The sequence below is a fragment of the Silene latifolia genome, unplaced genomic scaffold, assembly GCF_048544455.1.
Source record: "Silene latifolia isolate original U9 population unplaced genomic scaffold, ASM4854445v1 scaffold_167, whole genome shotgun sequence".
NCBI lineage: Eukaryota > Viridiplantae > Streptophyta > Magnoliopsida > Caryophyllales > Caryophyllaceae > Silene > Silene latifolia.
The window spans coordinates 451,975-465,081 of record NW_027413146.1 but is presented as its reverse complement, the minus strand read 5'-3'; the positions used below and the strand labels follow the sequence as shown (position 1 = coordinate 465,081).

At 43.0% G+C, this 13,107-nt stretch overlaps 1 protein-coding gene across 1 annotated transcript; it reads right to left on the bottom strand.

Moving 5' to 3' along the window:
* Nucleotides 1-1,364: 1,364 nt before the first annotated feature.
* LOC141638038 (uncharacterized) lies at nt 1,365-2,027 on the bottom strand. Its single transcript, XM_074447488.1, has one exon. The coding sequence runs from the start codon at nt 2,025-2,027 to the stop codon at nt 1,365-1,367; it is 663 nt and encodes a 220-aa protein (XP_074303589.1).
* Nucleotides 2,028-13,107: the final 11,080 nt, after the last annotated feature.

Genomic DNA, 13,107 nt, shown 5'->3' with positions numbered 1-13,107 from the left:
GACCTGCATTAACTACTATGCAGCGAAGTCTCCTGCTTGCGATATGGTTCAGCGAATAACTCATTAAAACACATTGTTCTGATATTACTATATCAGTAATGTCTAACCTTGTACCTTTGCCGTCTGTAAGTAATAGCGTTATCCTGTAACAACATCCACTGGAATTATTTTTGCGCGTGATTTCTTCACTATCCTTTTCCATTGGCACGTTTCTAATAGATTTGTAGCTATTTTGATCTTCTGGTACAAAACAGATGACCTTTATTCTTCCCTTTCTACATAATTTTCATGTACTGTATTAAGAGATTCTAATTTTTTTTCACAGGAAAGCAAAAGATCTCACTAATATGAAAAGAGTTACGGAGTATATTACAGACCATTGGATTGGTATGGGCGCAAATAAACTGGTATAGGCGCAAATAAACCATGTACTCTATGAATCAGATTAAACTGTTAACAGGGCATTTTGTTATAAGAATATAGATGGGCGATGTATAGAGAACCCAACCATTACATCTACATCTCTAGGTTTAAACTCAACCACCCCTTAAAGTTATGTTTTTTAGGCGATACTTGACAGTTTGCCGGGACGTGTTTGGCCATACAAATAATTCTCCGCCCAAGCTCGTGTAGGAAACAACACAGACCTCCTTTGTAATAACTCGTATTTTAGGACTTGGTCAATGGTTAGTCAACAGTTGAAATGTCAAAATGTGATTTATAAATTATATTTTAAAATATGTTTTATTATAGGGATATTCTCACTTGTACCCCTTAGGTATAAACTAATCCCACTTATACCCTTACTTTTCCACAAAACCCACTTGTACCCCTCAACTATCTAATTATAGATAATCCATGACCATTATACCTTACACCGTCAATATTGACGTTAAGTTACACTGTTAGCTGGCATATTTGTTCTCATCCCCTCCCACTAACATCATTTATTCCCTGCAACATTCAATTTCTTCCTTTCTTCCCTATACTTCCATCTTTATAACATTCGTTTTTAACCCTTCACCCCATTTCATTTATTAGCCATCTTTATTTACCTATGTTTTCTTCATCCTATTTTCCTCTTATAATGCTTCTAGTGAATAACCAACTATAAGCACCAAAATTATACGATGTAATAGTAAAATAGTCAACGTTAATGAGAAAACGGAAATTTTTTCAAACAAAATGCTTCACCATTTCCAGCCCAAAAATAAGGAGCAGTAGCAATATTTGACACATTACAATTTTCTCAAGATCTATGCTAATAATGCAAGCTAGTAGATAAAAACTTAAGTAAAAAAAAGGAATGGTGCATTACGCAAAATAAAATTTATTGAATTAGGCAAGAACGATCCATGTTCCTTTCAAGCCGTTGTCTTCCTTTTTGTCCCTTTGCTTGAAGTAGAAGCTTGAGTGCATATTTCCATACATGTAGAAGCTGATTTGGTAATCTTACATAGCATCTGCCTTTTCTCTTTTGCGGTGTACCCTCCTTTACACGTCCTTGTGTTGTGTCCAAAACAATTACATTTCTTACACTTGACTGTAGTAGACCTCTTCCCCTTTCTTTGTTCCCCTGGTTCCCTTCTACGGTTTCTCGAGGGTCTCCCAATTGACCTTTTAAACATAGGTGGTTCCAAGGTAGGAATATCATCAAAGGAAGGCCATTGTTCAGAATCGGGAATAGGATTAATGCATAAGCTATAAGCTTCCTTGTATTTCCTAACAGAATACCATTCAGAGACATACTTATTTGGATCCTTATTAGCCACCAATATTGCTCTAACGGCATGTTTGCAAGGTATGCCACTAATTTGCCATAAACCACAAGCGCAAGTTTTGTTAGACAAAGACACTGAAAATTGAGTTCTACCATCAACTACCTCATACTTGCCAGGGCCAGAATAATATGTTTGACATGATCTTGAATTTTTTCTCACCACTTTCAACCACTTCTTTACATTTGGACATATTCCATCATCAGGCCAAGTTTCAGCAACTTGTTGTCGAGTGGCATGCCTCACCATAGCTATTCTTCTTACACCTACATGTATCATCGGACAAGAATTATTAGATTGCTTTCGTACTCGCATTAGCTGCTCTTAACATCCTACTTGGATTTCTATGCATAAATAACCACCATGTGGAAGGTTGGTTACAACAATTTCGGGGTGAATCACACATGGATGTTTTGATTGTTTGAGCTAAGATTTATTATCGTGTTATTTGGATCACATAAGTTTACCTAATGATCTAGTAAATTTTATTTGTCCCTTAGAAATGTACTGGCAGAGATGGATGTTTTGGCAGACGCATATTCGCTTTCTCCGCCTCATCATACAAGTCATTTATCACATCCATTAGAAGACTCTTATCAGTGTCCTCTTGTAATACCCGCCCTTTTAGGGATCCCTTTGACCAGCGTTGACTGTCCTTGGGGGCGGGAGTAACCTTAGGGAAGTATGCCAAACCATCTTGGGGTGCGTTTTATAGGTGGTACTCGATAGAGTAGAGGCTACTCGATCGAGTAGCTAGGGCACTCGATCGAGTAGGGGGTTACTCGATCGAGTATGTTGGGTACTCGATCGAGTGCCTGGTTTTCAGCGGGGGATTTATATCGCGTTTTGTTAAATCCGCAAATCACTTTCACCACTTTCCTTCTATCCTTCAGCCGCCTCTTTCCCTTCCCTTCACCTCAAAACCTCCATGGATGCCTCTTTGAAGATCCTTAAGCCTTAGGAGGGCGTCCCTTGAGTCGGGTAGCGGTCTTTTGCCTTGTCTCTCCCTAGTAGGTATGTCATAATCATCATCCGTGCCTTTGTCTCTATAGTTAGGGTTTGCTTGTAGTAATAGATATTTGTATGGTGGTTATAGGCTTTGCTTGGTCGCATTTGGATGTGTTGTCTGTCGGCATGGATTGGTTGCGGATGCGTAAAGGTAGGTTCGCCTACTCGCAGTCAGTAGATCGTCTAGTGTGTCGGTCGTTGTGATAGTATTGTGGTTGCTTGACGTAGTAATTGTATTGTATTGTGTGGTGGTTGTGGTTGTGATCGTTGTGATGGTTCTCGAGATGCGTTCTCGGCTGAGTGGAGTCGCTTGCGGGAGTGACTTCACGCCCTAGTTTCGCCCTTCGTGGAACCCGCCACGAAAGGGGATGTGCACATTAATGAGCAGGGTTATCGCTCGTATGGTGAGCGGGGCTTAGGTGGGAACGGCTGCGGTCCCCCACTGGCAGGACTGGTCCGGTGGACAGTCAGTGACTGGTTTAGTGGGATTATGGCGATTGTGGTTGAGGTGGATGTCGTTGTTTGTGTCGTTGCTTGTAGTTGTCGTTGCCTTGTCTTATCTCAGTACTGACCTTGTGTGGTTGTTTGTTTGTTATGTGTCCGCCGTGATCCCTTATGGTGAGCAATCGGTCTTAGCAGTGTTGATGTCGTGGATAGCCGAGTCCCGGGCAGGGATGAGTCTTCACGAGATATGATGGTCGTAGCGTGTAGTCTTTGAGTTGTACCTTGTATTGTATTTTGGTTTGAATCACTTGTAATAAAGCTTAATAGTTCTTTTATTGACGTTTGATAATTACTTACCTCGGGCAACCGAGATGGTAACGCCCTTATATGCTAGGAAGGCCTAGTTAAGGCTCCTCTGAATATCGGGGTGTTACAAAGTGGTATCAGAGCGACGATTTTGGAACCTGTAACAAATGAACATAATGAATGTAGAGAGTCTAATAAAATGAACCTGGTGTATGTGTAATGGGAGCCCCTGCTGATGCTAGATTTTGGGTGAGTAGGCGCCCTCATTTCAAAATCTTGGCCCCATGGCACTTAAGCCAGTCACACGGGATGGGAATGTGGAGTCCGTGTCTCAATGTGTACTAGGAATGTTAATTGTGCCGGAGCTACCTCCGGTTAAGTTTTGTTAGAATTAGTGGCGGTATGATAGTAATGTTGGATTGAATAGGGTAATTGTTAATGGAGTTATGAGTTCTTTGAATGATTTGTGAGCCTATATGATAGCTATGTGATGCGTGACGAGATTCCTCGTCATGGAGATGCGTGAAGGTGTGCATTTGCGTGTGTAATATGAATAGCAAACATGTAAGGGTTTGTCGTAAAACTAATGACGATTATAGTATGGATGAGTAATAATTCGAATCACGATATATGGTAATGTGTATATGCTCTATTAGTTAGTTAGAATTTTCTGCTGCGTAATAGTTGATATTATGCACAATAAATTGCTTATGATAGAATGTGAAACATGGTAGATTAAGTTGCCTTGGGAAGTATGCATTTATGTAATGTGTAAAGGAATGAATTAATGTGAACTATGCGTTTCAAGTTGATGTATATACGAGTTTAGTAATAGCATGAAAGGTAAGTTTAAATGTAATAAGATAACACGGCTAGATTTATACGTAACTCGGTGACAGGTAGACCGAGTTGGGTAATTGTATAAAGTAACGTGACATGTCTCTTAGTTGTTAGAAAGTTGTATTTTGTGCGACGATAGATATAAGACGTGATTGAATGCGGTAATTAGTGTCGAATTCCGAACTTAGTTGGAACCGACACGCGATGATGTTTTTGCAGGGACCTTCAAGTTACTTCGTTCTTTCGATCGAGCACTTAGCTATACTTGACCGAGTGCGGGTGCGTACTAGACCGAGTAGACCTCACTCGATCTAGTTAGGAAGCTATAACGTCGAAATGTGGGAAAATTCCCAGCTTACTCGATGATTTAGCTCCTACTCGATCGAGTAGGGTGGTACTCGATCGAGTACCCCGGACACTCGATCGAGTAGGTTATTGTGCAAAGATTCCTACGGGTTTTCTTAAAACCCTTTACCTTTCTATTTCTCCTTCTATTTCCCCTATATTTCGACACTTTTACACCTAAACCACTCTCAATCTCCTTTTTCCTCTCAAATCCTCTCTTTCTCTTGGGTTGGTAGTGATTGTTAGGGGTGATTTTCCTTGTTTAATTCGTTTCTTTGTCTTACTAATCAATCAAGGTATGTAGTTCTTCTCAATTTATGTGATTTGTTATTTTGAATATGTCAAAATAGTGTAGTAATCTGAAATTTTCGATTATAATGATCGAATTGGTGCTTTTAATGGTTGAAATATGATTCATATGTCTTCTTTTCATGGTTGTTGGTGATTATATGTTGTAAAATTAGATTGGAAATTGCAATAGTTGAACCCGAAATTTCTAGGGTTACAAATTTGAAATTGATTTTTGATTGTTTTACTTTGATTAGATGATGGAATTAAGTACTATACATTGTGTACATCATGTGGAAGTATGAATTTTGATGATCATCACCTTAGAAAGTTGCCTTAAAACTCCGTCTTAAAAGTGTCTTATGAGAAATTCGTGACTGAGAATGAGAAAATTGATGTTGTAATTGGCAATGTAAGCATAAATAGGATTCCAATATGATAAAAGAAACAATGATTGATGAATACATACCACAATTCTCACAGCTGTAGAGACCGTCTGAAAATTTTGGTTGAGTTGTTTTGCATAATAGTGAAGAGTGATATTGATTCGCCATAAATTATTCTTCCTCTTGCATTAGTGATATGTAGTTTACAATGTAAATGGAACGACCTTTAGAAGCATGCTAGGATATTCAATTTGCTGAGTATATGTGTCCACATGCCCAACTTTCGTGATTATGGTTTATAAGTGGCTACAAACTGAGACTATAAGATAAAATTGAGGAAACTGTTGATGAGATATGACTACCTAGCGAAACATCTAAGTTTAATGACATTAACTATGAGCCTCGAGTATGGAATTGGTTAGCAAGTTAATAAGGTTACCAATTATACAAAACTCGAACCGAATGAAGTGTATGCCTACACGTTTTATACAATTGCCAGAACTTGTATGTCAAAATTGGGAACTAATTATGTGCGTCCCATGTGCACTTATCTTAATATTCAAGTTTAATAACATGTATTATGTGCTTCACATGTCAAAATTGTTGGAAAATTTTGTGTTTAGCTGAATATAGGAATTCAAGTTACATGAAATAAGTGTTTGGATGTTTAAACAAGTTGTTTGGACTTATGCCTAAAACAGATGCCGAGACTAAACCTTGGAACCCGTCAGAGTAAACGGGGAAGGGTTGATCCACTTGAGAGGGGGGAGGCTAGTGGACCGGTAGTACCCGCAGTCGCTGAGTACCCTTCTGTGGTCTTTGTTGACTTTAAGCAAAGAGAGCGTTTTGTAGCTTTACAAAAACGCAAGATGAGACCCACAAAGTGTATAGACACCGGTGTGCTAGAGGAGTTGGAAATAGAGACGGATGTCCGTCATATATTCGAGACCTTGGGTTTTATTGGTTTGTACCGGCTGAGGAAGCACACTTACCCTTTTCTTACCCTAGAGTTCATGAGTTCCTTTAACTATGACCCAGGGGTCGATGTGGAGTTCGATCGATGAATACCAGTTTCCTTTTGACCATGGATTTGTTTGCCTCTCACCTTGGGTTGGCCAAGCCTCCCAAGGACTCCATCACCGACATCCCAGCTGAGTGCGGCGTCTGCCGCCTAATGCCTTGCTTGACTGGGAAGCAAGCTCCCACCGCGAGCAATATCTTTGATTAATGACGTTCAAAGACATCACCTTGAGAATCTTTCTCCGTTCCCTTTCAAACCTTCTCTATGACCGAAAAGATATCAGTAAGTTGAATAACCATGAGGTTTTACTTTTGATGTCGTACCTCAATCCGGAGCGGGCCAAGAAAGTGGTCTTCAATGCTCCTTCCATAGTTTGTGCTGCTCTTGCCTTGATGGCTTCCTCTACTTCTCGGTACCTGAGCTGTGGTGCCATTGCCACTCGGTTAGCTGAAAAGCTAACCTCTTTTGAGGCTTCTTCAGAGTACGTGCCTCTAGTTACCCCTGTGCCTACCATGGATCGTGAGTACTATCTCGACCTGAAATGGTTGAGAACCTTGACAGATGGTAGCCTAGCATGGAGGGTGCATGGGATGAGTTGGATGAAGATCCCAGCTCCCGAGCACCTCCCACCCACGGAGCCCTTGGAGCCGATTGTAGTAACAGTGGACTCCGACGACGAGGAGGAGGAGGATGAGGACACACCTCGCCAGCTTCAGACCTATCTCATCGACGGCACCATCCTCACGGAGATGCCAGAGCCGACGAAGGGTGAGAACGCGGGAGTTCAGGTGGCGGAGAGGCCTAGGGTGGTGAGGGGACCCCGTCGAGTGAGAGAGAGGGCCCCGGAGGCTAGGACACAATGGAGGCACAAAGAAGAAGAAGAAGCTAGCCTTTCCCGCTCTACCCCTATCTTGATACACCGGAGACGCGATCCAGTTACCTAGCAGAGAGAGTGTCATCTACCTTGACACTCCGGAACATGCATGAGATGGCGTACACTCAGGGGATAGGGACCGAGGGACCGCATCCAGTCTGGTGGAGTGGCGTTGGGAATTACTCGGGGGTTTTCCATTCCTACGGGGTGGAACAGTCGACATGGGGAGCACCTCAGTCCTTCCCTTATGGAGGCTTGACGCCTTGGTACGTGGGCCCGGGAGCAGGAGCAGGGGGTGATGCGGGAGTAGGTTCATCTGGAGGTGGTGGTGGTGATGATGAGGTGATGATCGAGCAAAGCGAAGCAGCAAGAGCAGAGTGATACTCCTTGTTTTTATCTTCGTTCGTGATTGTTGATAGTAGTTGATGTTAGATGGTGGTATTGTTGTTAGACTTTGATAGTTGTTTCCTTTTATTTTGAGACTTAGTTGAATCTGTATGATTGGCCATAAGGCCGAATTTGACATTCTAACTGTTTGCAGGGTATTAGAAGTCGGGGAGTCGTCCCGACTCGATTTCATAAGTCAAGTATGCGCATTGGTGTTAGCTTGTGACAGATTTATGAGGAGTTGGCCTGTAGGTACTGATAGAGTACCCCGTACTCTATCGAGTAGCCGGGGAGGACATAAGAAAAAGCATTCTGATCTAGGGCCACTCGATCGAGTAGCCAACACACTCGATCGAGTAGCATGGCACTCGATCGAGTACCGATACTTACTCGATCGAGTGTCACTGTTACAGGGGGTTTTTGAAAATTCAATATGTCCAATTGTTTTATAATCACGATTTTAATGTTTAAAGTAGTTGTGAGTGCGTAGTAACACATTTGAACCGTTAATTTCATATGTTACAAGTTATGATTGAAGTTTTATAAGCGTATCTGTCACAATTAGTGAGGCGGTAACAATTTATTGTTGCTTTTATTTTGTATGCGCCTTTTTACGATCTATTTATCGGAGTTGTAGCTTCTTGTACTTTTGTGCTTACCATATTAATACATGTTATCAATCGGTGGCTTGTTATTCCGGTGGCATGTGTATGATTTTAACTTAACAAGTGTATAATTAGCGAGTAATGTCCATAATAAATAATATGGTTATCTTTAATGATTCGGATACAAGTAGTAAATTATATACGTGATAATTTGGGGTGGTGAACTTCGGGGACGAAGTTCCTTTTTAGAGGGGAGGAGTAATGTCGCGGAGTAAAAAGGTTGTTTTGAATAAATGTTTTGCGTTTATAACGTTGTCGGTAGTTGTTTAAAATGTTTAGTTGTTTAATGTTTAGTTGTTTAAAATGTTGTTGATGTTATGATCTGCTTTAGCATAACGAGTTATCTTAGTCCTTTAATATGAAAGTGAGTGTGGTTGTATGTTTCATTATGATGGAATCACGTTGCCAAATAACAAGGCGGTAGTAGTTACACCACATGAAACGTTGATATGAGACATGTTCTGGATCGACAAGTTGATAATTGTTATGGTATGTGGGGAGATCACGAGTGACGTTTTGCATTGCAAGTTGGACGTTTTATATATATATATAAAATAACGGTTGACTGTGATAAAGTTTGCATGATAGTGTCAAGAGTCGATAGGTATAAATGTGGTCGGTGATGATGATGACATGGGGGGGGATGGTATTTTCAAGAGGTATGGGTTTGGCCGGGAAGTTTGGTAAGGTCGTGTTGTTTCCCTGCCGTGCGGGAGATAGGTGAGGTGAACTTCGGGGACGAAGTTCTTTTTAAGGGGGGAAGACTGTAATACCCGCCCTTTTAGGGATCCCTTTGACCAGCGTTGACTGTCCTTGGGGGCGGGAGTAACCTTAGGGAAGTATGCCAAACCATCTTGGGGTGCGTTTTATAGGTGGTACTCGATAGAGTAGAGGCTACTCGATCGAGTAGCTAGGGCACTCGATCGAGTAGGGGGTTACTCGATCGAGTATGTTGGGTACTCGATCGAGTGCCTGGTTTTCAGCGGGGGATTTATATCGCGTTTTGTTAAATCCGCAAATCACTTTCACCACTTTCCTTCTATCCTTCAGCCGCCTCTTTCCCTTCCCTTCACCTCAAAACCTCCATGGATGCCTCTTTGAAGATCCTTAAGCCTTAGGAGGGCGTCCCTTGAGTCGGGTAGCGGTCTTTTGCCTTGTCTCTCCCTAGTAGGTATGTCATAATCATCATCCGTGCCTTTGTCTCTATAGTTAGGGTTTGCTTGTAGTAATAGATATTTGTATGGTGGTTATAGGCTTTGCTTGGTCGCTGGATGTGTTGTCTGTCAGCATGGATTGGTTGCGGATGCGTAAAGGTAGGTTCGCCTACTCAGTAGCTGTAGATCGTCTAGTGTGTCGGTCGTTGTGATAGTATTGTGGTTGCTTGACGTAGTAATTGTATTGTATTGTGTGGTGGTTGTGGTTGTGATCGTTGTGATGGTTCTCGAGATGCGTTCTCGGCTGAGTGGAGTCGCTTGCGGGAGTGACTTCACGCCCTAGTTTCGCCCTTCGTGGAACCCGCCACGAAAGGGGATGTGCACATTAATGAGCAGGGTTATCGCTCGTATGGTGAGCGGGGCTTAGGTGGGAACGGCTGCGGTCCCCCACTGGCAGGACTGGTCCGGTGGACAGTCAGTGACTGGTTTAGTGGGATTATGGCGATTGTGGTTGAGGTGGATGTCGTTGTTTGTGTCGTTGCTTGTAGTTGTCGTTGCCTTGTCTTATCTCAGTACTGACCTTGTGTGGTTGTTTGTTTGTTATGTGTCTGCCGTGATCCCTTATGGTGAGCAGTCGGTCTTAGCAGGTGTTGATGTCGTGGATAGCCGAGTCCCGGGCAGGATGAGTCTTCACGAGATATGATGGTCGTAGCGTGTAGTCTTTGAGTTGTACCTTGTATTGTATTTTGGTTTGAATCACTTGTAATAAAGCTTAATAGTTCTTTTATTGACGTTTGATAATTACTTACCTCGGGCAACCGAGATGGTAACGCCCTTATATGCTAGGAAGGCCTAGTTAAGGCTCCTCTGAATATCGGGGTGTTACACCTCTACCCTAATTACAACACTTTTACCAGCAAAATGCATATTGATATGAATTGATTCCATTCTGCAAAAAAAAAAAACAGGCAATACACACAATTTAAAGTATAAATCATCAATAAAAAGTGACAAAAAGTTCACCCAAAAATACGAGAAAATGATCAGCCAAAATTGATCATACAAACTTGGGATTCACTATAAGATATTCATTACAAATATGAAAAAGATTCAAACTTTACGACTACACAACAATATATAAACAAAAAATACTCTGATTTAATTGATTTTTAACCGAATAAATTCATAATATCTTGCAGTCATGAACGATATATCATATGAAATTGGGGAAAAAACGTAGAAGAAGAGATTACTTACATAATATAGTAAAAGAGGAACAACAAGAGCAACTTGACTACTAATTTGGCAGATTGTTAGATGATAGGATGATTATAAGTGAGAAGGAGGAATAAGGAAGCTGAAGGGTTTTCGAAATTCTGAAGCAGAGTATGGTTGAGTAAGGGTTTGGACTTTGGAGTGTAAAATAGAGAATGTTCTTTTAATTACCCAAGTGTGACTTAACGTCAATATTAACGGTGTAAGGTAATGGTCACGGATTATGTATAATTAGATAGTTGAGGGGTACAAGTGGGTTTTACAGAAAAGTAGGGGTATAAGTGGGATTAGTTTATACCTAAGGGGTACAAGTGAGAATATCCCTTTATTATATTTATTAATTAAATAATTATCTTGTAAGACGGAATAAAATAATTAAATAATAAATGAGTCGGGATGACAAAAGTAGGGCGTGTAAACTGAGTAGGACAAGGTCTATTTTCCTACAAATAATAATAGTATTGATGGGGCATATTCTGCACCCGCTGACCAGTCAGCATATTGAGCAAGGTCAAAGATATCCACAGCAAGTCAACGGCTTAGACAGCCTAACCGACGCAGCCTGTCGGCCTGTCTCTTGTGCCCCGGCTAGGACAATTAGCCAGCCGGGGCACCCATCCGCGTACTCATATCCAAGACCCCTCGGCGGTGAGTCAACAGGGCCCGCCGGCCTGCCATGGGTCCCTCGGCCGAGGGGTAGATCAGTCTTTCCACCTGCTAGCCACTTAGCCACTTGGCCACTACGTGACAAAAGGTGAAAGTCTATAAATACTCCTCAACTCTCATTGAGGAGGAGATCGACAATTTAACCTAAGAATCACTATTCATCTGGTAATATCTTCCTTATCTCTCTACAATACATACTTCGCCAAGTAACCACAACTTACCTCTCTAAGTTACTGACTTGAGCGTCGGAGTGAGTTCGCTCGGTCCAAAGCCGAGCCCTTAGTTTGTTCATCGTTTCAGGAGACCGCAAGGAGGATTCAACTAAAGACGTCATTCTACAAGCACGGGTGGTAACGTATAACTGCTCTGGAATTACACCCGGAACAATTGGCACCGTCTGTGGGGAAAGATACTAGAAGCTAGTCACATTCATTCCCAAACAAAAAAAAACCCAAAACAAAAACCCACCCAAAAAGCTAAGAAGATGTCAAAACAACAAGAGGTATTCGTAACTGACGAAACCGAGTTCTGCCAAGATAATACCGTCCACAGTTCTGGAGTTGCGCAGCCCTCCACCGGCCGGGTAATTCAACCGGAGTACGGGATGCCAATAATACCAGATACGCCGCTGCCCGCCAACCAGGTCACCATCATGGGACATGTGGTCGATGCAGCGAAACTAAAGCTACTCCTGGACCTAATTGGTAGTACGTCGGCTCACACTTCACACACCGACAAGAGCGGCGGAACCCGTCCAGAGACCAGGGCCTGAATATGACTCCAAGAGACTTGAATGGAGCACTGGAAGAAGCTGGCCCCGTCAAGACGCCGGAGGAGCCCAAAGTGCTAGTGGTAGACCTAAGTCCTTCCCGGACCCGCGGGAGGACGGCGTCGCCGCAGCACCGACGAGGCCTGCCTCAGAGAAGTGAGAGAAGTCCGACTCGCCAGAGTCGGAGAAGAAGCCCGACTCACCAGAGTCGAAGAAGAAGCCCGACTCACCAGAGTTGGAGAAGAAGCCCTTCCCGCCACGGAGAGGGGAGCCGGACTAGGAATGCGAGGAGCCGATCGCCGCGTGTCGTTCGACACATGGTCAGACAGCCCCTCAATGCCTACGTCCTTGAAACCGCCGTGCCAACCAAGCTAAAGTTGCCGGCGTTCACATACAAAGGGGATAGCGACCCCACCGATCATGCCGAGGCCTTTGAGTCGTACATGTCGGTGTGGGAGCAACCCGACGAAGTCTGGTGCCGAGTCTTCCCAACAACCTTGCATGGGATGGCTCAGAGTTGGTACAAGGGGCTGCCCGACGGCTCGGTATCTTCGTTACGCCGACCTAAGGGACGCCTTCTTAGCCCAAAGATTCTTGCAATAAAAGGAGGGCCGTGGAGACATCGAACCTCCCGACTATCAAGCAGAGGGAGGCGAGTCTCTCCGAAACTATGTAAAGAGGTTCGACGCCAAGGTTCGGCCAGATTCGTGAGCCGAACAATGAGCCGGCAGCCTTCTTCGCGCTGATGAAAGGCCTCCCAAGGGGAGACTTAAAAAACGAGCTCATCAAGTGCGGCGGCTTGGGCTTAGACGCCGCTAGGAAGATGGCCGACCAGGCCATCAAGGTGGAAGACTATCACAAGACCTGGGTAGGCCACAACGAGGCTGGGCACTCAGAGAAG